Raw genomic sequence first — 23,775 nt, 5'->3', positions numbered from 1 at the left:
ACAGCTGCAGCAAATCTACTGCTCTGAGTGCTACTGCTCCAGTCTCACTAGAACCAGGAAATGCGACCATATTAGCCCAGCGCTCAGTTCTCTGTGCTGGCTTCCTGTCGCTCACGGCATACATTTTAAAACAGTTCTATATGTGTAGAAGTCTCTTCATGGTCTACGCCAAAGTACATTTCTGATGACATATGAACCTTCTCTGGCTCTGACAACCTCAAGGACTGGTCTACTTTGCTGTGCATAGAACAACTATAACAATTTAAAGAAATGTATATGCATTCTTGACTTTCATTTCAATTAATTATGTATGTATGAATAATTACTAATGTACAAAATGTTTATTTTCAAGTTTTTTGGAATTCTGACATTTTGTAATTGCATGTGTATGCAAAGCACTTAGAATGGACTTTTGCATGAATTGTGCTATATAGTATGGTTTACTACTGAAACAATTCACAGGCCAGAGTCTTAAAAGTGAACTTATCTTTAGCATAAGTCAAGGAACAACTACTGTATATAGTATATCCATTAATTGTTCCAAACAAAAACGCTTACCATCAAAAAACAATTTGCAACTGTACAGGGAATATTTTAATGACTTGCAAAATTTCCAGTTTAAACACATAATACCTATACAAAGCTGAAATCAAACACAACTATTAATTCTTTCCAGACACCTTTTCCAAGGTGCAATGAGGAAACTGTTAACTATTCAACTATAAACTTTTCAAGGTTGAGACACGTGGCAGAGTACAACAGTTTCACTATGACTAGAAAGAGCAATTTGTGTGAGAGTATAACTTAAAGCCTGACCACTTTAAAGCCTCAAGTTGAATTGTCGTCACTTTTTCCTTCAGCCCGTGCCTCTACTCAACTGCTAACACATTTTGTTTATTTGATAAAGTTCAAATTTGTTGTGCAAAGACACTGCTGTTAATTAAAAGTCCTGTATAACAATAGAAATGTATTTTCTTTGACACAGGATAACAAAGTGAATGCTAGTCTCTCATTATTTGTACAATGACGTCAGAGTGGAAGGGCTGATTCATAAGACTCTGATGTGGTGGAGAATAGAACAAAAAGAAGAAGTTGTCTGTTCTCAAGCGCACCATAACTACTAACACTTAAAATAATAACTGAAATGCTACGTTGTGCTGAAGTGGTTCGCATGTCTGCCGCACAGATAGGACACAATTTTGTTTATAGTTGGATAAATGTTTAGCAAATGTGTTGAAGCATACGGGCCATGATGACTACACCAACTTAAGATCAGGACATATTTAGAAAACTGCTGTCAATAAACAGTTTACTGCAATTTGTGTGCAAGCATTACAGTGAGCGTTCATGATTCTCGGGGGAGCAATGGGTGAAATTTTACCTGAATGTAATAGTAAAAATAATAATAATAATGTTGGTAAATGGTCTATTGCAGTAGCCACATTTGTCCAGAAGAGAGAGACAGTGATGCAATGTTGCAGTACTGTGTATGTACTGTGTACCTAAGACACGCTGAGGACCACCCACTCATTTGAATAAGATTTCATGACACATTTCCGACTGACATGAAATAAATACATTTGAGAACAGAGCGTTTTCATTGATTGTTTGATATTTAATTCTATTTACATTTGTCTTTACCCCATCAATCTCTAAAAAAATAAAATAAATCACAACTTATATTTTGTATTTTATAGATGAATCGTTTAATTAATTAGCCGGCATTTAATTTGTGTACATTAAGCATTTAGATCCGGTTCATTAATCTTTTTGAATTGAGAGCTACTCCTTGGCTCCTAATTTGGTATACACTTCTGAAAAAATAAGTTTAAAAAAAAATTACCTTCAGTAATATTCTTTCAATAATAAGTAAACATACGCAACACTATTTTCATAACTCTCTGCTAATGTTTGCGTTTTTAAATGATCACTTCTAAAGCTTCCTAGAAAATCCCTATGTCCTATCACTGCTAAGCTATTTTTAGAACAGGCCCGTGGGCACCTTGAAATTCTGGTCATAAAAGTTATGAACTAAATCAGTGACAAATGGCAGCCTTGGCGTAGTCCAACCCTCACTGGAAATGACGCAGCATCTTGCAATGCTTCTGTAACTATAGTTGAGCAAGTGTTAATATTTTCATTTTAATTAGTGCACAATCCCTCTATTTTATGACTGAAGTTAGTCATTTTTATTTTGTTGCTCTTCGTCATGATTTATATATTCAACTAGTAGAGAAACATAAAAGAATAGTATTCAATTGAATAATAAATCTTATAGATACTAGTTATTGTCATCATATTCTAACCTCCTCAAGCTTTTGTTTAGGAAAATGTCGGTAGCAGCATTTTCAATTTGCATATTAGTTGAATAATTAGTTTTACCCGAAACATTGATATTCAACATTTATATTTAAATTTTTGATTTATATTTACAATATAGCCTTAAATTTTTATTTCACATTTAGATATATTTGTAGATTTAACTTTTAGATTAAACATCTAGTTTTGGATTTACATTTAATATTTTGGTGTAGTAGCATCCATCCTTGATCACAGCTGTCTTCAGGCAGTATAGGCGGGGTACACCCTGAACAACCAATCGCATGGTACACACAGACAAACAATCAGGAGCAATTTGGTGTGTTCAATAAACCTACCATGCATGTTTTTCAGAATGTGGGAGGAAACCAGAGTATCTGGAGAAAACCCACATGGGTACGTGGAGAACATGCAAACTCCACCCGGAGCTCAGATTCGATGTCACAACCTCTGCACTGGGAGCCGGATGTACTCACCATTCATCCATTGTGTTGCCAGTGTGGTAGCACTTAAATAAAAAACAGTTGTTTTAATGGTTTACACATATTTACTCTTGTTTTCGCCATTTCACAATTATTGTTTTATTAAAATAGTGTCCCCTTCTTTCTCGAGTAGGGATGGTCAACTGGTAGCCCGCAGGTTACATGCTGCCCACACCCACACTCTGAGTGGAGTTAGATTAATTTTCAAAAATAAACATGTTTACTATATTTGAGCAGTCTTGGGTTGTGATAACAGTGTTCACCACTAGGTGGCAGACATTGCTCATAGTGTGATTGGGTCAAGAAAATGATATCTTCATAGGTAAAATATTACATATATTTTATGCACCGTAACAATGAGCAAGATGAGCTTTCACCCTTTTTAATTATGGACATTATGATAGATAAGCATTCACATCTGCATTTATTTTGGGGCTAAGATCATGTCTTTATGCAAGAAAAAATTACACATCTGGCAAAATTAGTAAACTGAAACTGAAACTCTTACCTACACAATTATTTGTATTTTATTTTGGTTCTACCATTATTGGCATTTTGGATATCAAAACGAGTTAAATATTTAGTTTCATCCAAACAAATGAAATTTTAAATATTAACATTTTGGGTTAACATTAATATTTATATCTTACATTTATATTTCGAATTACTATATATGTTTAGATTTCAATTTAATATTTACATCTACCATTTATTTTTATAGTTAGTATTTAGTTTTCACATTTACCATTTCATTTATTCATTCATTTTATATTTAGACTGTCACAAATTCACACATTTTTTTTTTTAAAGATTGCTTGAAGTTAAATGTGACAAGGTGTTGCTGTTATTTTCAGCATGAGCATTTTACAGACGTCATCCATCATGATGCAGAGAGAGGGAAGAAAGATTACTTGCATACGCACAGTTCACCGCTGCACTTCATTCTGTACATACACTGTAGTGTACAGGCCAAAGGAAAAGCAAAACATGAGTCAACCTTCTTACAGGCTACACTCCCTCCCAAGACATAATATTACTTCACATGCTAATGTCATGACAGCTTTGTGATTTGTGCAGGATGAAAGGCTTTTGACAGAAAATTTGAGTCTTAGTAAAAATGACACAACCTAGTGTAGCCAACAAGGTTACATAAGGTGTGGCTCTTTGTGACACTTTCAACACCTGTGCTGTCATTTCTCGATCAAATGTGACTTCATTTTCATATGCTGTGATGTGAAGCACTTTCCAGTCACCTCAGGCGGCACAGTGGGCTTTTATGTGTTTGTGCCCTAGTTCCCGAAGGGGAGCCCTTGGAACATTTTCTGTTTACGCATTGACTGTGATAACATTTTCCTCGCTGAATCACAGGCCATTCTGTGTAGTGGTGCCATCGCTGCTAACAGGGAACTCTGTGTTGCCGTGAGCCATTCCCGTAGCTACCACACTAAAGTTCCTTTGAAATGCCAGTTTGCTTATTCTACAGTACTAAATATGCAGGATACCGTTTAGGAAGGAAACCTCATATTCACTGGAGGGAATGGCTGCAGCAGTGCTGATGACCGCCCCCCCCCCCCCCTTCAACTTTCTTTTGAATGATTTGTAATTATTTTTAAACATATCATTAAAAAAAATATGAATTATAATAAAAAAGACTCCACCCACCAAGACTCCATCTCATGCAAAGAGTCAGAAAGTTAATATTTAGACCAAATGCATCTGAAAGATAGCTCAATTTGAAAAGTCAAAATGTTTGTCATTTTTACCTAACCTCTTGCATCTTTTCTCGCATGGTACATGCTCCTTTTGTTTGTACTTTTTATTTATTTTTTACTAATCACACCACATTACTTTTGGTGCTCCTTTTGTTAACACAACTCATCATAAATTACGTAACAATCCGTAGTATGGAACTGCGCCACCTTGTGGCACCTCTTTATTTTTGTTATGCCTATGCAGCACTTATTTGTTTTGCCGTCAGTGTATTTTATACCGTGTAATTGAGAATTGTGTGCTTGATTGTGGCGCGTGGTAGTGCCAAGAAACCTTCTTTTTTCATTTTAATAAAGAGGTGTATTCAGACCCTTAAAACGGCCCAGAGTTTGTTTCCCATGCTGATCCGGACCTTTTGTGCAGGTCTGAATACACACAAACGAATCCTGGTGTGGACCAACCAAGCGGACCGAGACCCACTTTTTGAGGTGGTCTCGGTCTGCTTCCAAACGCACTCGGTGCGGTTCGCTTCGCAGTCTGAATACAAACTACGGCTGATCCTCTCCAAGTGCAGGACATATGCGCCTTTTTGGGCTTATCAAGCCACCATAGCCAATCATCGCGGGGCAAATATTGCCCGGTAGTGAATGTTGTGCTAAATTCATTCCTAATCATCCGTATTCTGTTTAGCCACGGTGTTGTCAGCATGTTGTGGTGGGCACGCGGAGCGCAACTCCTCCTCCGGTTACTGCACACGTTCCAAAATTAGAAACAGCGTTGCGGAACCTCCGTTGAATGAGCTGCCAGTGACGCTCGCAAATATCTTTCATCTAATAACACCACAAATATGCAGGGCATATGATGCAGCACGTCGGAATTTGACGTTTTCCTCTATTTCCGGGTTTGGTTATGCGTTCAGCCCTCGTCATTTTTGTCCAATGGGAGCACAGATCACCACGCGGTTGACGTGATTACGCAATATAGTCTACTTGCAAAAAGCACAGTGTGAATATTAACCGCACCAAACGAAAATAAAATAAAATAAAGTCCGCTTTTGGTCCGGACCCAACAACCGGACTAAAGGACTTTTCTGGTCTGAATATACCCTTAAGTTACCCGTGGACTTCGAGCCCTTTTTTTTTTTTGCCCTCTATTTTTTTTGCTATCCAGCAGCGCCGTCAATGGCTGATCAGCCACTGCGCGTTACAAATCGTGCCTTGTGTTTAGGTTCTTTTTTAGGAGGCAATCTTTCAGCTTTAGATTTTCACAATGTTTGTTTCTTGTCACCTTGTCGAAGTGACGGCCCTCTCTGTCAACTGTCCTTTTCTTCGCTACAGTCCCCATTTTAGACAGAGGCTGGAAAGAGTCACACAGGGGTCACTTAGCGAGGGCTGCATTCAGAAATTCACTCTGATGCCTAACACAACCACGAAAGTGGTGTGTTCAGAAAGGCAGAGTGCGCTCAGAGCGTATTTCCGAACGCACCCGAGTGGCCACACGTCCATCTTCTGATGAAATGTAAAATAGCTAATTTGTACATGTGTATCTTCTATGGTGGTCAGCTGTGCTGACAGGTGATAGATATTATAACATTTTTAATTCTTCATTTCATATATTAACCATTGTTACACATTATTAACATTTTAATTCTTTATATTAACCTTGTCGAGATGTTTTGTGTCCTGTGCAGAGCAGATGATGTTGATTTCGGTATAATCTGACCTTAAGCTGGGACATACTATTTAGTCTAAAAAAGTTCCTTCTCAGCGCTTTGTGCGAAAACACATTTGGTCCTTGAGAACAGAATCTGTTTCGAACACGCACTCCTGACTCTGTTTTCGCCATCTGCTCATGGAAAAGTACCCAGAGATATGTTTTGTCTACAAATGAAAGAGAGGAGGTCTTTTAACTATAAGAAGCCATTGTACACGCGGAAGAGCTACATTCGACGCTCTGAATCCCACCTGTTTAAGTGATGAATTAGAGGCTGTTAAATGTCCACAGATCTCTGTTGGATTAAAAAATCATTTTTGCAAAAGTGTTTTTTCTTACATTAAATCTGTCTTCAAATTTTGGAACACGCAAAGAGGACAAATACTTTTAATCCTCTTTCACAGGGCACACATGATTAATTTTATGCCATTGGCTGCATGCTGGTAGAAATTTGGACACGGGCTGCAAATTGGCTCCAGGGCCGGACATTGGACAAGCTTGCACTAGACTGTATACGACTGTGTCCGACTACGAACATGGTGTGAAACTGACATACATGCTATGAATTGTTATAGGACTTTTGGGCACAAATAAGTGAGCCCGACAGTGCACTCTAATCGTGATGCTAGTGCTAGTGCTGGTGTTCAGGCTGGTCCACCAACATTGCAGATTGCAAAATGGATCTAGTGATGATAAAAAAACAAAAAAGGAATGATTTGTAATAAACTTTTGACCATGGAAGAACCCATTCTGATGCAAAATATTGATATTTTGATGTTGCCCATTTTTAGACGTGCATCAAAATGGGTATGTATGAAAATGTACATATTAGTGCTGATACAAATTCTTTGGTGCCATTTGTATTTGATGGCGGTCAGTATGTGTAGCTTACTTGTTGATATTTGACTTACAGAGGACGTTACAGCATGTTTTACTAACGCTAACGCTGCTGTATTGGTGCTTGATTCTCCCTGCTGTCAATGCTCATATTAGATGCAGTGGTGGAATGTGCAGGCCATGACTTCATTCTCACTGCCCCTGTAACTTGGACAGCAGCCAACTGCCACAGATGCTTCTACCCTAAGAAGTCTGCCTACTAGAGAGGGCTTTTTCTTACGTTTGATTCATCTCAAAAGCTCATGCTCACAATCATCTACGAAATCTTATGGTTGCTGCAGCTGAAGGGCCAGTTGCGTTAGGATTGGGATGAGTGATGACTGGAGTGTACCAGAGCTTTGTAAGGACACTAGTATGAGGAATTTGTCTGAGACGTAAGTTGTGACGTTTAAGTCCTGACACTGGACTCACAAACGTGTTCAAGCACACAATGTCAGATGGATCACACCATATAAGGCGCTTGAAAATGTTGTGGGCATGAAATATGATTTCAAAACAAATAATAATTACATTCTATTACTTTATACATTTTACTTTTAGCTCAATATGAAAGCCACTATTAGCTTTGTTGGCTGGTTGGTTGGATGGTTGGTTGGTTGATAGTGAACTCTGAACCCTGACCTCCATGTTTTGAAAAGGGTTTCTAGCTGACAAACAATGGTTGGCGCATGGCCAGACTGGAGGCTGCCAAATTGACCTACCCCCCCCTCTTCTTTTCGACTCCCTACATGACGCAGTGTGGCCAGTACACACATCCTGCCTTTGTGGACCAGGAATTCCAAGAATGTAGACGACTGCCCTTCTGCCTACTGTTGCCCATCAAGGTGTTGTCCCACTAGTGGTTTCTCAACACAGCTGTCTGGATGTTTGTATAAGTAAGTTTTTGCACCGTGGTGTGTGTCCCCCCGCAATGAGACAGACTTGAGTGGCAGCATCTGCTCTTGGAAAGCAAGTGGTGGGGAGTGGCACAAACTGAGACGCCACCATTTTGAATACATCAGCACCCTCAAAGTTAGTTTGGCTTCTTTCCATGTGCAAATTTGGCGTTTTGTCCTTGATGGCTAAAAACTCTCACCTTGTGGTTGAGGTGATTTTGTCAAGTGCTGCTTCCAAGTTCAATAGCAAACAGTTTGCCAGCGGGATTCAAAAGGACACACTAAACCAATGGTGGCAGTTAGTGTTAATTTTAGTCTCAGTTTTAGTCCAGTGCCAACAAAAACGTTTAACGTTTTAGTCTAGTTTTGGATGTAAAATGATTTCAACAAAAATTTTCTCTCATCTTTTTGATGCAATTTTTTTTTTTTTTTTTACACACTATTACAATATATCAACACGTGGCTATTGTGGTGCCATGCTACAAGCTAGTAAATTAGCCAGCATTAGTTAGCGGTCGGATTAACATTATTGTTGGACCGTTATAGCTATAACTATAATCATTTTTTTTAACCTTTCAGCGTGAATACACCTCCTGTCTGAGTCATGTGATTGTGGATGTCGCTAGCTGCAGATTTGAAAGGGGATGGGGGGGTGTCACTGTGTGTCACATGACAGTGTCACAGTGACGGATTAGCAGAGACAAGATTTTACAAAATCATTTCATTTCCGTCTCGTTTTTGTTCATGAAATAAAATGTCCATAGATTTTAGTGCAGTTTTTATCAAGTGAATTAAATTTTCGTCTCGTCTTCAGTAGTTGACGAAAATGCATACTGATTTAGTCTCAGTTATTGTTTATTAGTCAGGGTTTTAGTCTAGTCTAGTTTTAGTCCGGTGATAAATGTTCTTTGACGAAATTATTTTTGTTTAGTTTTCGTTGACAAAATTAACACTAGTGGCAGGAAAGTGACTGCAGACCACAGACACTGAGGAGGAACATAAATCTATCACTTTATGAATCCAACAAACAGTTGCGATGGGTGACAAAAGGAAAACTGGCTTTTTCCTGCCACTCGAGAACTCGAGATTAGACCTGTATTTCCTGGCCCATTCGGAAAGAGGATGGGGGAACACAGGATGTCCTGAGTTGCAGTCCCACAACACAGTGTGGTGTTGTTTTCAAGGACTGCCAGCACATCCCCGGTCCGAAGCTGCCACCATGATGGAGTATGTTTTCCTTTTCAGTGCTTCCATTACACCTGTTGTTTTTCCAACCTTCATGACTTCACTTGACTACAGTATGACGCGACGTGTCTACCTTGAAGGGTCACCTAAATGAAATGACACATTTGACAGGGTGCGGTTACTTTGTTACTTCAGTACAAATAAGTGTAAACAGCTCAACTTATTCAGTGAAAACATCCTTGTCAGTCCCACCTTCTGGCTCCGCTGTGCTGGTTGATATTACAGAGGGGGTGGGGCCATGAGTGTCTATAAGTGCAGGTCTTGTCGAGGGAAACCTCTTCATGAGGTAGAGCTGGGCTGGCAGTTAGACACTAGTGTAGCTGAGTGGTGTACTTTATTGCAAGGATGCCTCATTCCAGAGCTGACTAACGAGACAAAACTCCACTTTGGACACCAGCTGTCTTCTAAATATCCTGTTAAAATTATTTTAAAACTTTGTACAAACTCTGCACCAAGGATGATTTACCTTACTGTAAGTTTGCACCAGATCTTTTCCACCTTGTTTGTGGTCTGCAGCACTGTGGTGATGGTGAGTACCAGTAGTTGTGCTCTGCTCTCTCATCGGGATTTCAAACAAGTATTCCACATGCAGTGAATGTTCTAAATTGTAGGCTAACCTGACCTCTGACCCTGCTCCTTAGGCAGATGATGAATGCCCACCTGTTTGCTCATGCGCTGCCTCATCCCCGATGTGTCCAGCGGGTGTCAGCTGGGTGACGGACCACTGCGGCTGCTGTAAAATATGTGCAAGGCAGTTAAATGAAGACTGCAGTGCTACTCAGCCCTGCGATCACATTAAGGGGCTACGCTGCCACCTCGGGGCTGGAGGAGACCCTGAGAGAGGATTGTGCCGAGGTGAGAGTGTGGATGAGATGATGTGATGTTAACAATCAGGCTTTACACATCAATTCACTTGTTGTGTAATCTCATGATGACTTTAATTTGACTTAGTAGTGTGCAGAATTACACTAAATATTTAATTCATGTATTATATTGGATATGTTTTTTGACTGGGCCTCAAATCCCTGGGAGCACCACTGTTGGGATTTATACCAGTTAGTTCATTCTTTGTGGCCTGCCTTTTTGTGAAGTTTATGTGTAATCGCACTACTAATGAGCAGAGGTGGCAAATCCAGGTCCAGAAACTAAAAACCCTGCCACAGTTTGGCTTTAGCCCCAGGTGCTAGGTAGCTCCCAAATTGCTCGTTTACCTGCTAGAGAGCTAGCTAGCCAGCATCAGGTGCTAAAGTCAAACTGTGGCAGGGTTTTTAACCAAATTTGCCACCTCTGCTAATGAACTGCCTAGGGGGGATGAAAACACAAAATAAATCACATCTTTGAAAACATTTGAAGTAGGTTGGGTGACCAGATTTTCAAAATGAAAAACCGGGACACTACAATTGCGCTGAAAATCAAATATACAATAAATTGTCACATAACAGATTCAATCACTAGTCAATCTGGTTTTGTTTTTAGCTATTGCTAAATGTAACCGGTGTGGTTTTGCTCTGCATTGTGTTGTGTTCTTCTCAATAATCAGTCAAAGTTGGTCTCACACTCCGTTATTGCATGGCACCTGTGCACACACAACAAAACAAGTGAGCGTGGCTACAATTGCGGCGTCCTCGTGTGGCTCTCCTAAAAGGATCAGAAACAATGCTTGTTGAATGAATGCTAATTGGCGTTAGCAACCTAGCTTAGCCCGTCGATGGACAACGGGTCCAAAACTTCACTTTGCGACCGCAACACAAGCTCAAAATGCCAAATAGCCCCAGCAATGAACCCCTCAACACATTTAGTTTCTATATTCAAAACCACAACATAGAGAGGCACACACTTCCTACCTTGAACAACAGCAGCCAAGAGTGGCCGAGGCTTGCGCGCACGTAACATTATGTCATCACGTAGCACGCAGGTCAATCGTCATGAAATGCACAGATATAAACAAAAAACATATAGTCCTGATAATAACAGAAGTGCTTTTGGTGAAATTAATAGACTATTGTAACCTGCTACATAAATGCTATCTTGGTTGACAGTTCAACAGCTGTAAATAAGTCAATACTCACCATTATCCAAGCTTTTTTTCTCAGTCCTGGCAGCTGCTGGAATGTAGCTGTGCCGTGTACGTTGCGCCGGTCATGTATTTTGACATTGGAAATATGTTGCCAGAAAATCTTAGCTTGCGTTGGGTCTGACCAGCGACCGCAACATTTGGCTAGTAGGACCATAGATATCTATAAAGAATTGATGTCTTACGGCAGAGGATTCAACGTCCGCACAGGGCGGCCATCTTGTCACAAGCAGGCAGTCTGGTCTGTATTGACTGTGAGCGAAGGTGAGTGAGCTAAATTTGACGGATTTACACATGGTTTGCTTTCTTACAAACTTTAATGAAGTAGTTACAATTCAGAATGGATATTTAGTAACTATATGTATTATTAATTATTTAAGTATGTAGTATAATAACTATGCTTGTAAACTAAACTGTTCGATAATCAGTTGATTTTTGGTAAAACGCTATTTGGAGTTATTTTAAAGAACATGTACGATAAAAACATATAATAATGAATGAGAGAGGCGGAGAGCGAGGTGAGTGTGGCAAGATAGCTGCCCTGTGCAGACGTTCGGTTCTATTGGCTAGCAGTGCGGATAAGACATCTAGTCTTTATAGATATCTATGAGTAGGACTACATTTTACATGATTCTTACCTACGGTAGCAGGAAGTAGTTCTAGTTCCTGTATGATGAAAACACTCCTGCTATCGGTTTGACTTCCTTTTTAATTGGTTTTTCATATAAATCACTACTGTGAACTGTGTGATTGACTTTGACACAGCCCAACCAATTCGCTTGGACGTAAAAGTGGAAAAAATAATGGTGCTGGTGAAATCCAAAATCGATACTTACGGCCTCTGGTCACCCTGCTTTAAAGTCAATACAGTACTGTGCATTATATAGACATATTGGAGAGTCTTTTCCTTCTTCTCCGTCCCCCTGAATAATAATGAAAAGTCCTGTTCTCATAGACATGTTTTGTGTTTCTTGTGTGCATGATGCTAGCCGAGGCTCATGGTCTACCCTGCGAATTCAACGGCCAGTTGTACCAGCACAGCGAGAACTTCCAACCCAGCTGCCAGCACCAGTGCACCTGTATGAATGGAGTGGTGGGCTGCATGCCTCTCTGTCCTCATCAAGTTCCCCTGGCCAACTTGCACTGCTCACGGCCCCGGCTGGCGCAGCCCGAAAACAGCTGCTGCGAGGAGTGGTTTTGTGACGACGACAACCACATCAGAGTGGAGCCAGAAGAAATGACACGCAGCCCTCTGGCAGACAGTCAGCCTCTTCCAAACCACATCAGTGCTTTGCTGCCACCCTACCCACAGCCTCGACAACCAGCTGCCACTGGTGGGACCATGTTCAGAGGTGAAGCTTACAGTCCTCTTCTTTGATGCCTTTCTTGGTCTTAAAGTGAATTTTTGTGAAGTAAAAATAACTTGCAATGTATTCTGCATCAGAACAGTTCTAATAGGGTTGGCAAATAATTTTGTAAACAGCCCACATGACAAACTGGAACACTTGCTGAGGGCCAAACCAGCATGCTATTATTTTTTAATGTACCGGTATTTAGTAAAAGTCAACACATGTGAAGATATGGTGTATATTGTAATAATTATGAAATTAATACAAAATTATAAGTGGTCATTAAAATTACATGCTTACAATTTGAAAATTACACCAATCACAAAGTTATAATAGCCCTTCCTACTCAGGACTCCCAAATATATACACTCAACAAAAATATAAAAGGAACATTTTTATTTTTGCTCCCATTTTTAATGAGATGAACTCAAAAGATCTAAAACTTTTTCCATATACACAATATCACCATTTCTCTCAAATATTGTTCAGAAAATCAGTCTAAATCTGTGATAGTGAGCACTTCTCCTTTGCCGAGATAATCCATCCCACCTCACAGGTGTGCCATATCAAAATGCTGGTTAAACATCATGATTCGTGCACAGGTGTGCCTTGGGGGGCGGGGCATGGTCTAGGCCTCACATAAAATAAAACTGCACCTTTCAGAGTGGCCTTATTATGTGGGCAATCTAAGGCACACCTGTGCACGAATCATAGTGTCTAATCAACATCTTGATATGGCACACCTGTGTGGTGGGGTGGATTACCTTGGCAAAGGAGAAGTGCTCACTATCACAGATTTAGTCTGCTTTGTGGAAAATATATAGAGAAATGGTGAGATTGTGCATGTGGAAGAAGATTTAGATCTTTGAGTTCATCTCATAAAAAATGGGAGCAAAATCAAAAGTTTATATTTTTCATTGAGTATAAATAAGTTTATTGACCGTGATGTATAATGAAATGAAACTGATGACTTAAACTAGATATTTATCTTCCGTATATGAAATTGTAGATTTGCATACAGTATTATCAGGCCAAATCATATTGATCCTCTTCCCTCGAATGTGCAGGAAATAAGAATGTTGCTAACATTGGACATAGTGTCTTTTTTTTGTGGAAAATCGTAGCTGGAGGGGTTGGGAAAGTGTCTAAATATAGCAAAAATGTTGCTAAATTGGCAACACTGCAGCTACAAAGCTCTTGCTCGCTGTATACTTAAAAAAAAAATCAAAGCACCACATATTTGACTTTATGGTTACTGTGGCGGCCGATCAGAGGCCATGGACAGGTCGAATGTTTTAATGATTTATTTAATGAATAATGCTGTGGGCTATAACCTTATAACCAGACCTTTTTGACAATAAAGCTTCCAAGGCTCTTTCCTGTTGCCATTACACAAGCAAGACCAAAAAGGTTTGCATGGATTAGTTTGGTGTGGAAGAACTTGAGTGCCCTGACCTCAAAACTGTCGAACAGCATTGGGATGGATTAAGGCAGAGTCTGCGAGCCAGGCGTCACAAATCAAGATGCACTCCAACATCTTGTAGACACTATTCCTAGAATAGATTCTGCATTTGCTGCAAAGTAGTACTGCGAGCATTAATTGGTTTGGCTGTACTGAATCATTAGAATCAGGTAATTTAAAATGATTCCTACAAAAACTTTTCAGTTTGCGTTTCTACTGTGAGGTTCACATTCATTCTGTACCATGTTGATTATGTGTTGTTGTTGATAATGGGGACACAGGTGTGCTTGTTTTCATGTGGCTTGACTGAAAAGTAGCCATTACAGACGCTTGGAGAAACAATGAAATTGATGTATTCCCATGAGGCGGAATCACTTATATGAGTACCTGTTTGTCGTCTGATGCAAATTATTTAAATTCAACTGCAAAGGAACGACCCATGACATTTTGTTGTCTTTCGTTTTGATTTCCCGACCATCTAAGTCTGGGTATCAATTTTAATTTCCTCAATCGATTCAATTTTGATTCACAAGTGTTCAGTTTGATTAGATTTTGTTTTTTTTTACAATTTGATTATCTATCCGATATTGATTAATTAAGGAACATCAATTCTAAAATATCAAGGACATGATAAAAACTCCACAAACTTAAATTAATTTCCAAATTACATTTTGCGGAGGCAGTAACTGGTTAAAAGATTTAGTTTATTAATGAAAGTAGCCCGTGTTATAATCAGTTAAGTCACTTAAACAAGTCACTTAAGCATTGACATCAGCAAGGAGGAGAGGAAAATATTTCATAATTCAAATTCAATAATTGTAAATATATGGTAATTTATATTTACAATTATTGAATTGAAATTGATTCTTAATTGTCTTGTGCAATAAGTCAGGTCTTTCATAAATGTAAGAAATTTCTTTTAAATTCACGTGAACAGTAAATTTCAAGAAAACAGTAAGATACAAAAAAAAATTGGCCTTTATAACTCAATTTCCTCATGAATTTATGGGAAAATGAGATATCAAAATAATCGATTCATGGTTTTCTGAATCAATATTAGGCTTGAAAAGAAAAATCGATTTGATATTGATTATTATATGTATATTTTTTTAACCCAGCCCTACATTCATCGTCTTTGTCCTTCCCCTCTCACAGAGATAACAGCATTCCCGATGTCTGATTTGTTAGTGGAATCCAGCTGTTTTCTGCAAACCACCGCCTGGACAGAATGCTCCACTTCATGTGGGATGGGAATATCAAGTCGAGTCACCAATAACAACCCAGATTGTCAGCTGATCAGAGAAACTAGGCTTTGCCAGATCCGACAGTGTCACCTGGAACTTCCTTCGCCTATTAAGGTTTGCACACTAACACTCAAATGATTAAAATGAAAGCTCACCGCGTAATGGCAGTGATCCTTGTTTACATTAAAAACGACTTTTTGATCTGTGTAGGGGAAGAAGTGCCAGCGAACTGTTCGCCTGCAGGAGCCACTTCAAATCACTTTTGCTGGATGCTCCACAGTGGAGCGCTTCCGCCCTCGCACCTGCGGATCTTGCCTGGATGGCCGCTGCTGCAAGCCCTCGGTCACGCGCACTGTGCGGCTGGGTTTCCGTTGCCTGGACGGTGACAGCTTCTTCCGAAATATCATGTGGATCCATCGCTGCAGCTGCAGTAAAAAGTGCCGCACGCACAGCAGGCCCTTGAACCCTTCGCTCAGCCTCCACAATGACATCCACACCTTCAGGAGCTGAGGCCTGCTCATCCGCTCTTGAACCCCGTCATAGCAATATACCCGCTTGCACTTTAAGCTTCCTGTCACAATGACATTTGTCCACATTACAGGAGAGGTGTGTAACCTCTTGACCGCAAGAGTCGAGCACACTGCAGCTCTATTAGACTGCTGGCAGAAAGCTTGTACTGAATGTTTTAAAAATATATATTTTTTATTTATTCAAACATTTTTGTTCACGTTCTCTATTTCCACAGAGTTGTAAAGACCAGTAACAGAACTTTGGAAAAAGAGGATGATTTTGTCATACATTTTCAGCTTGTCTGTATTGTATCATGATCCATCCACTCGAAAGCATGATTTCTGACATTTGACTGTATATAGACTTCACTCATACGATATTTGTGGAGTGAAATTTCTAGGGACCACCTCATTTTTCGAGGTGTGATATTTTGTATCCATTGTGTGTTGAAATTGTCCATAGCGTGCTTTATTTGTGAATAATGATGCTTATCGCTGATGTTGGGCTGAAAATACGACGGCGAATTAGGGCCACGTATATATTTTTTTTCAGAGGGGGGGTAATATTCCGGGAAAAAAATTGCAAATTTACCACTTTATTAACTCATCCAAACCCCAAAACGTATAAATATGTTTTTAATACTTTGTCCTGCACTCCCAAAAACGTATGTATATGTTTTTTATGTTTTTTTTCTTATGCTAGAGCATACATAAGGCTTTGATGCAGCTTCTGACCTGAAGAGGTCGCTTTAAGCAATGGTAGTTATTACAAAAAACGGCCAACAAGTGGCAGCAGAGTATAAGAGATCAACCAGGGCCATGTTACAACAAGCTCTTTTGCCAGTGTTTTCAACAGGTTTGCAAATAATGATGAAACTTATCTATATTCTAAAGCTAATCGCTGTAAATTGGAAAAAGATACAAATATAATTTTTTTCCTGATGAAAGAAGAGACTCTAATATTTATTTTGGTAGGTTCCATGTTGTTATAGCAATAGAACACAATATTCTGTGGGTCTTGCAAAATCAATCAAAATCCGGTAAACCAGCCGGGAGCGAAGGGGGTTGCTTCAGTGCAAATGGCTGGGCGTCAATGAGTTAAGTGGCAAATTTGCGATTTAAATAAGTGGCAAATAAAAAATATAAAAATAAGAAAAACTCAAAAACTTACAAGATATACACACAGAGTACCTATAGTCTAATGTGCGGATTCGTTGGTGGTTAATGGGACACTGTTTATAAAATGAAAAGGCAGGATGGAGACGGATTCCTTCCTAATTTATGGACGTAAACGTCATACACGGCAGCTAGAGCGACAACACTTCCTGATCTCCTATCAGCTGACTAACGCTAACCAATCAGAAGCTAGCATACTTTAGGTAAATGCGAGTGAATGATGGAAAGCAGCAGATTCGACACATCAACTTAGCTACTTGTACAAATATACATATATATATATACACATATGAATGAGTAATAATTTTGGAAACATAAATGTACACGAAATATACAATTTAACTTAAATGCTTGAACCTCAGGGTGTGGACCTTTGCAAAGCGAGGCGTCTTTGTCGCTGGCCGTATCCAATGGTTCAAAGAGCGAATGCTTAACATCATAAGGTTAATCTCTGCTAAAGCAATTACTATCTCCTTATTTGAAAACCCGACTGAAAAGTATTGGTCTCGTAAATTTCAGAGTTTTTTTTTCTTGCAAATAAATCTGCCTGCCACTTTATAAACTCACAAATTAGCCACGTTATAAAGTGGAGTTTTTTTTTCTCTGAATATTGCCCCCACGCAATATATATTTATACGTGGCCCTAATACGTCGTCGTACCGAAACCTCCTATGTCACCATTTGGTCACTTTGACATTTTTTCACAACTTTATATACTATTTGTCAGGCCTGTACGAATGGGTGTTATTTAGCCAAAAAAGGTGTTGAAATTGGCTTGCTCTATTCAACAATGCCATGTTAATGGCTGAACGATTTTGGAGGTACGAGGATTCAGCCCAACAGCAGCGATTTTTCAGACACATGTTTTTGTTTTTGTCTGTACCTAGTAAAATACAATTTGAAAAAAAGTCATAAAAGGTCATGTGTAATTTGTGAGCGATGTACAGCCATAAACTAAGGAATTTCTTCTGTCATATAAGGAAATGTTCTAACGATGATTCTGGGAAGACCTGGACAGAGTAAAACAAGACTTCTCATTGTGGAGCTTATAAACTCGGGATCCAAAACAACCAACCAGATAGATTTTAAATGAATTACAAAAAAAGCATTTCAATAGCAAGATGGTGACAATGAATGATTCCTTGTGACATGACGCATGCTGCATCTGTCACAAAAAGTGATAGCGAAGGCTCGGAGCGCTTGCCTCTGCTGCGTGGACTTACACGGCCGATTCTGATGCTCAAACATCACGTTGGACCATGAAATTCCTCACCCTCAGCTCCTCTTTTTTCCTCTGACGATGGAGGAACTCTCTGACCTGGTTACTCTCCCAGTCAAACCAGTGGTAGAACTTCACCTCTATGAGGCCATACTTACAGTAATTGTATCATTGGATGATGATAGAACAAGTAAATTCAACACAAAAATGAAGCAAAGTAAGAGACATATGAGATTTTTACGATTTGTTTTAATGGTATGTTGATACCTTAATGGTAGGGTCCTTGAAGTGCCCCATCGTCCGGCCCACTAGAACGTTGTGAGTGCAGTAGTTTGCAGAACGTGCAAAACTTTGGAACAAAGAACCATACGTGTAACAACAACTTTTTAAAATTTAACTTAATTGAGAAGTCCTCATCTGCTGAAAATTAGCGGTGAATGATAGGCTTCAATGCAGCAAATAAGGACAATTTGTAAAAAAGAATTTCACGAAGCTGAGTCACAAACTCCGTCATTTCAGGTCTAAAGAAATTAGACACAAATAGTAGACCGCTTGGCACACAAGTGTGACACCGCGGAGCACGTACTGTAAGAGTACAACATGACAGCATTGATTGAACGCCAACAGTTATTGACAATTCCAAAATTACGTCACAAGTCAAAATGGTGGTTTTATTCTACATTCGAGGAGGGTTTGAAGTCAGATTTATCCCACTTGCAGTGTGCCAGTTCCGCCCTCAAAGCGTTTGAGGCAAATGTACACAACAAAGATGGGCTCATTCCGATCAATTATTTGTTGTTCTGGTTAACGCAGTCAACATTGGGTCACGTGAACATATGTCTTGTGTTTACATTTCCCTCGAACGCTTGAGGTCGGAACTGACACAATCTGATTAGGATAAATCAGATTTCCTACTTTCTTTGAATGCAGCATTTTTCCTCAGTGAAATGACGCTCTCCGCTTATTGAAAAGCATTGGACTTTGGATCGTTCTTGTTTTGATTTGAAAATGTGATAACATGCTGCTGGATTACTATAACAATATGCCTGCTTTGTATCATAGTCACAGGAAATACGCTGTGGAAATGAAGCGTTGCATTGTGGAAATAGCAGAAATGCCCGGATGTTTGGAGTTTTCAGTAGGCACGATTACAACAAACATTTTGAAAATGAAAAAAAATTAAAAAACTATCAAAATTCAATTCAGTCTTTTACACCTCCATTGTTTTGTGTCATTAAACTTTGGCCTTTTGGTTCACATCAGAGTACACAAATTCCTTACAACTTCCACTAGTAGAAATTATGTGCTTTTATTTTTTTATTTTATTTAGTCAGCAGTAGGACCTTTCTGACCTTCGCGTTCTAAGCAAGGCAGGCACAATTTAATAAACATGAAAATTTTACAACTTTAAGACAAAGCTCGTATTCAAGTCAATTGAGCCAGCAAAAGTTAATTGTCTTGATTGTGAGTGTAGTTTGCATGTTTTTGCTATATGTACAGAAACAAAAAGTTGCTCAAAAGCATGTGTTCTTTATAAGCACAAAAGATAAACAGATGTCAACAGTTGTATACTAGCATTCCTAATACATTGGAAAAGGTTGAATTCACGGAGCATACGGCAAACCATTTCACTATGGAGACAGACTGAGCATTTGCTTTCGTCACTGCCAGTTTGCAGTTGCTTTATGACGATGCCTGTACACATCAACTATTTGTTTGGTCTAAATGCAAAGAAACAATCACGTCACTAGCGTTTTTATACACAAAGCTGGAATCCCTTGGCAACGTTTGACTGTTCATTTGTTTTTAAGAATCTTTCTGGTATTCTAATAAAATGAGAAATACGCATACATATTGAAATTTGTGACAGTTTATAATTCAAGTTAAGATCCAATCTAAACCTCTAATTTGATTCACCAAACTTCAGTCAAAAGAACTGAATGACCTATTTGACAGCCAACAAATGTGCTCTAGAAAAACAGCTGCATACAAAATGTATTAAAATAATCGAAACTCAGATAAGTTTGTGTCGCACACTGGAAAAGCAAAACAGTTGTTTTGCTGATAATTGAATTGTATCAAAAGAAAGCAGTTCATAGTGGCAGAACTTAAAAAACGGATACGTCACAAGTCTGAGCAGAAAGGATCTCTCCACACCACAGTATCCCGGATTCATGCGATAAGAGCTGAAGTTTGTCTGTGATGCTGCAGGCAGTTTGTATTGGCTGGGAAGCCAGACTGGAAGTTACAGGTGTTGTCCATCCTCACAGCCAACTGCAACTTTCAGCACGGCCTCAACAGTGGAACAGGAAATATGTCGGAAAACATCGGAGCTTCGAAGTAGTCTTCCTGTCATGCCAACTGCTACCAGATGAAGAAAAAAACAAAAAAAAAACACATGTAGACTTTTTTTTTAGTATCTCACAGCTCAATTCTCTCACTATGTGTGAAAATGTGGGTATGGAAGATGTACAGCAAGTGATACAGGCAGGGCTGGACTGGCCATCTGTTATACAGGGCAAATGCCCACCGGACCGGCGTCTTTTGGGGCCGATACAGTGCTATTTACCGTAAATATTATTCCCTCCTCCTTTTACCTCAAAAGATGGGCCCACTATTTAGAGGAGCAGACCATTAATCAATTTACAACAAGTGTGCCCAAACATTTTCATTTGAGGGCCATATACAGAAAATCAGAAGGACGCATGGGGCCGCACAATGTTATGAAGAGAAATTCTGTTAAGTCCTAAAAAAAATGTTTACAATTTTTTCTTGTGTTTTTGCACATCTAGAAAAATGCTACAGTATATAAACCGATTTATTTGCTATAGTTGCAGCTATTTTTTTCTACACCCTCTCTTCTTACTTTGACCATTACCAAACTTGTTTCTTTTTTTCTTTTTTTAGTATTTTAAAAAAAAAAATCCATAAAAATGTATGGTGGCCCCCGGCTGTAGTTTGGACACCACTGATTTACAATATAGACAGAAAACAGAACCAATCAACATCAGCGTCATGGCTATGTGGTAGCCATGCCAGGGCCGATATTTTTGTGCCAGTTCAGCCATAGATATAGAAACATATTTTCCTGTCTTTACGCGGCATTCTAATTGAAAACAACAACTGTGCTATTTATAAAACAACTGTAATGATGGCCTCAGACACAATACCGTATACAGTATGACGAAAAGGGTCATAGGGTTGCAGGTAAGCCGGAGCCGATCCCAGTTGACTTTGGACAGAGCTAAATGAAGTAACTCGAACGTAAGAAACACATCACTAGTATAAAGTGCACAGTGAATTATGGTCTCAATCAAAACATAAAAGTACATTTTTCAATTCAAATAAGTTGCTGCACATATTTAAAATTGTAATTACAGTGGATGTTACTGATTAGGCGGAATTGTTAGTCTAACATTTAGATTACATTAAAAATGTGCAAGTATTGTCAAACGTCTCTCCCACAACCACGGGTCTGTACTGCTCTCTAGTGGCCTTATTTGAAAGTGCAACTCTATCTGACAGGCAGAAGGGTAATATTGCTCAAAAGATACGAAGTAATCACTCAGAAAACACATTTTTTTTATGTTGCTCTATCCTATCATATTTATAATCATTTCCATTCATGACAGCATTGCTATTGCATGCCATTGCATGCCGGCATACGTGATCTGCTTTCTCTGTGTGGCGTGCAACAAGACTATGGGGGGCGTACATTTCTCCTTGATGGATACAAATAACAATGACTATAATACTTTTCAAAAAATGGTTGAATGAATTGAAATTATCAAAAACATTAAAAATGGTAACCTCTCAAATTAAAAAAACATAACTCTAAAATATGGTCTTCAATGAAAGCAGACTGATTGTCTTTGTCTATCCATCGATTTTCTTAACCGCTTTTCCTCACAAGGGTTGCGGGGTCGCTGGAGCATATTCCAGGTGGCTTCGGGCAGTAGGCAGGGTACACGCTGAACTGGTTGCCAGCCAATCGTAGGGCACACAGAGACTAACAACCATCCACACTCACAATCACACCTAAGGACAATTTGGAGAGTTCAATTAACCTAACATGCATGTCTTTAGAATGTGGGAGGAAACCAGAGTACCAGGAGAAAACCCACGCAAACACGGGGAGAACATGCAAGCTCCACCCAAGTAGGCCGAAGTCCGGACTCGATCTCACGTCCTCTGCGCTGGGAGGCGGACGAGCTAACCAGTCAGCTAGTGTGCCGCCTTATTGTCGTTGTGTTAAATCAAAATAAAATATTCGCTTTTATTTTGGAAAGCAATGATCAACATTTTTGCCTATTTTCTGGCATTACGGACCGAATCAGTAAATGAATCATAATTTATGGCTCTCCATTTTCTGTACTGTTAATTTGAAATAATGTGCTAGTTTTGAATAAACTAAGGATATCCACGAATGATCGATTAATTGACAAACCAATTAACGAATTAATCGACTATTAATGTAATTGTTAGTTACATCCCTAATTTATTTTAGTTTAGATTTTTATGAACATATAGTGGGTCACACTGACTAATGAGTACTGTTAGTGTATAAAAGTAACGGACAAAACAGGATGGTTAATACAAAGGGAAAATACTTTTTTTATTTACACATTTTAGATGTAGCTAATTCTACAACATGCATCCACTTCCGAATTTTTTTTAAAATACTGTATGCTATAGTTAAGTTGCGGGAAGCAGGGTCAATTTTAGAATCAGAGGTTTAGGGGTGCTGAGCTCAGTTTCACCGCTTTCTAAATTTGCATTGCAATTTATTCATTCCCACGATGATGAAACAGAAGCATAATATTTTCTGGGAAAGTCAAATCAAATCTGAGAAATGTTCCACATACCACTGCAAAAGGGGAATTGAATTATAAAATAAACATATTGTAACACCAAATTTCAAGGGGTACTCCCCTACTCATGTGGATACAAAATCACTGGATTCATCCACATTGTTGGGGTGATTTTGTTGTTGTTGCAGTTGTGCTGGAGTAAACCAGCCCCCTCTAGTGAGCACTAACAAGAAAATAACATTACGTTTCCTCCTAGTCGGGAAGCCGCCACTTTTGTTGGAGGGAGGACCAACAAGGTGGTGCCCCCAGAAAAGTATTTCCTACAATCCCCCAACCACCCTCTTCCCCAGATAGACGCCCCTGGTATATCGACCTCCTGCGGAGGTCGTTTAAAAGTCCCAGAATCGCAAAAATGTGTAACAGTTCATATATATTCTACAATAAAAAAATGAGGCTTGAAAAAATACCTTTGTTACAAAAAAAATGTAGAAAATACAATACATGAACTATTTTACTATCCACTTATTGTATGGCTTTATGAAACTGTGGGAACAGAAAGGTGCACACGAGCGGCCACTAGAAACCCATAAATCATTGTGACTTTAACCACGCCCACTGCTCAGCTATTGGTTGTTTGCTGCTTGCGTCGCTATGTCCGCTCTGGTCAATTTAAATAAACCCTTGCGCAAT

General features: G+C 39.2%; 1 protein-coding gene across 1 annotated transcript; it reads left to right on the top strand.

Moving 5' to 3' along the window:
- Positions 1-9,563: 9,563 nt before the first annotated feature.
- Positions 9,564-17,957, top strand: ccn1l2 (cellular communication network factor 1, like 2). The gene is made up of 5 exons (XM_077561607.1): positions 9,564-9,770; positions 9,883-10,096; positions 12,305-12,667; positions 15,282-15,484; positions 15,581-17,957. Exons 1-5 carry the CDS (start codon positions 9,699-9,701, stop codon positions 15,878-15,880), a joined length of 1,152 nt encoding a protein of 383 aa, XP_077417733.1. The 5' UTR covers positions 9,564-9,698; the 3' UTR covers positions 15,881-17,957.
- The last annotated feature ends 5,818 nt before the right edge of the window (positions 17,958-23,775 follow it).

The sequence above is a fragment of the Vanacampus margaritifer genome, chromosome 3, assembly GCF_051991255.1.
Source record: "Vanacampus margaritifer isolate UIUO_Vmar chromosome 3, RoL_Vmar_1.0, whole genome shotgun sequence".
NCBI lineage: Eukaryota > Metazoa > Chordata > Actinopteri > Syngnathiformes > Syngnathidae > Vanacampus > Vanacampus margaritifer.
This window is presented reverse-complemented; position numbering and strand designations above follow the sequence as displayed.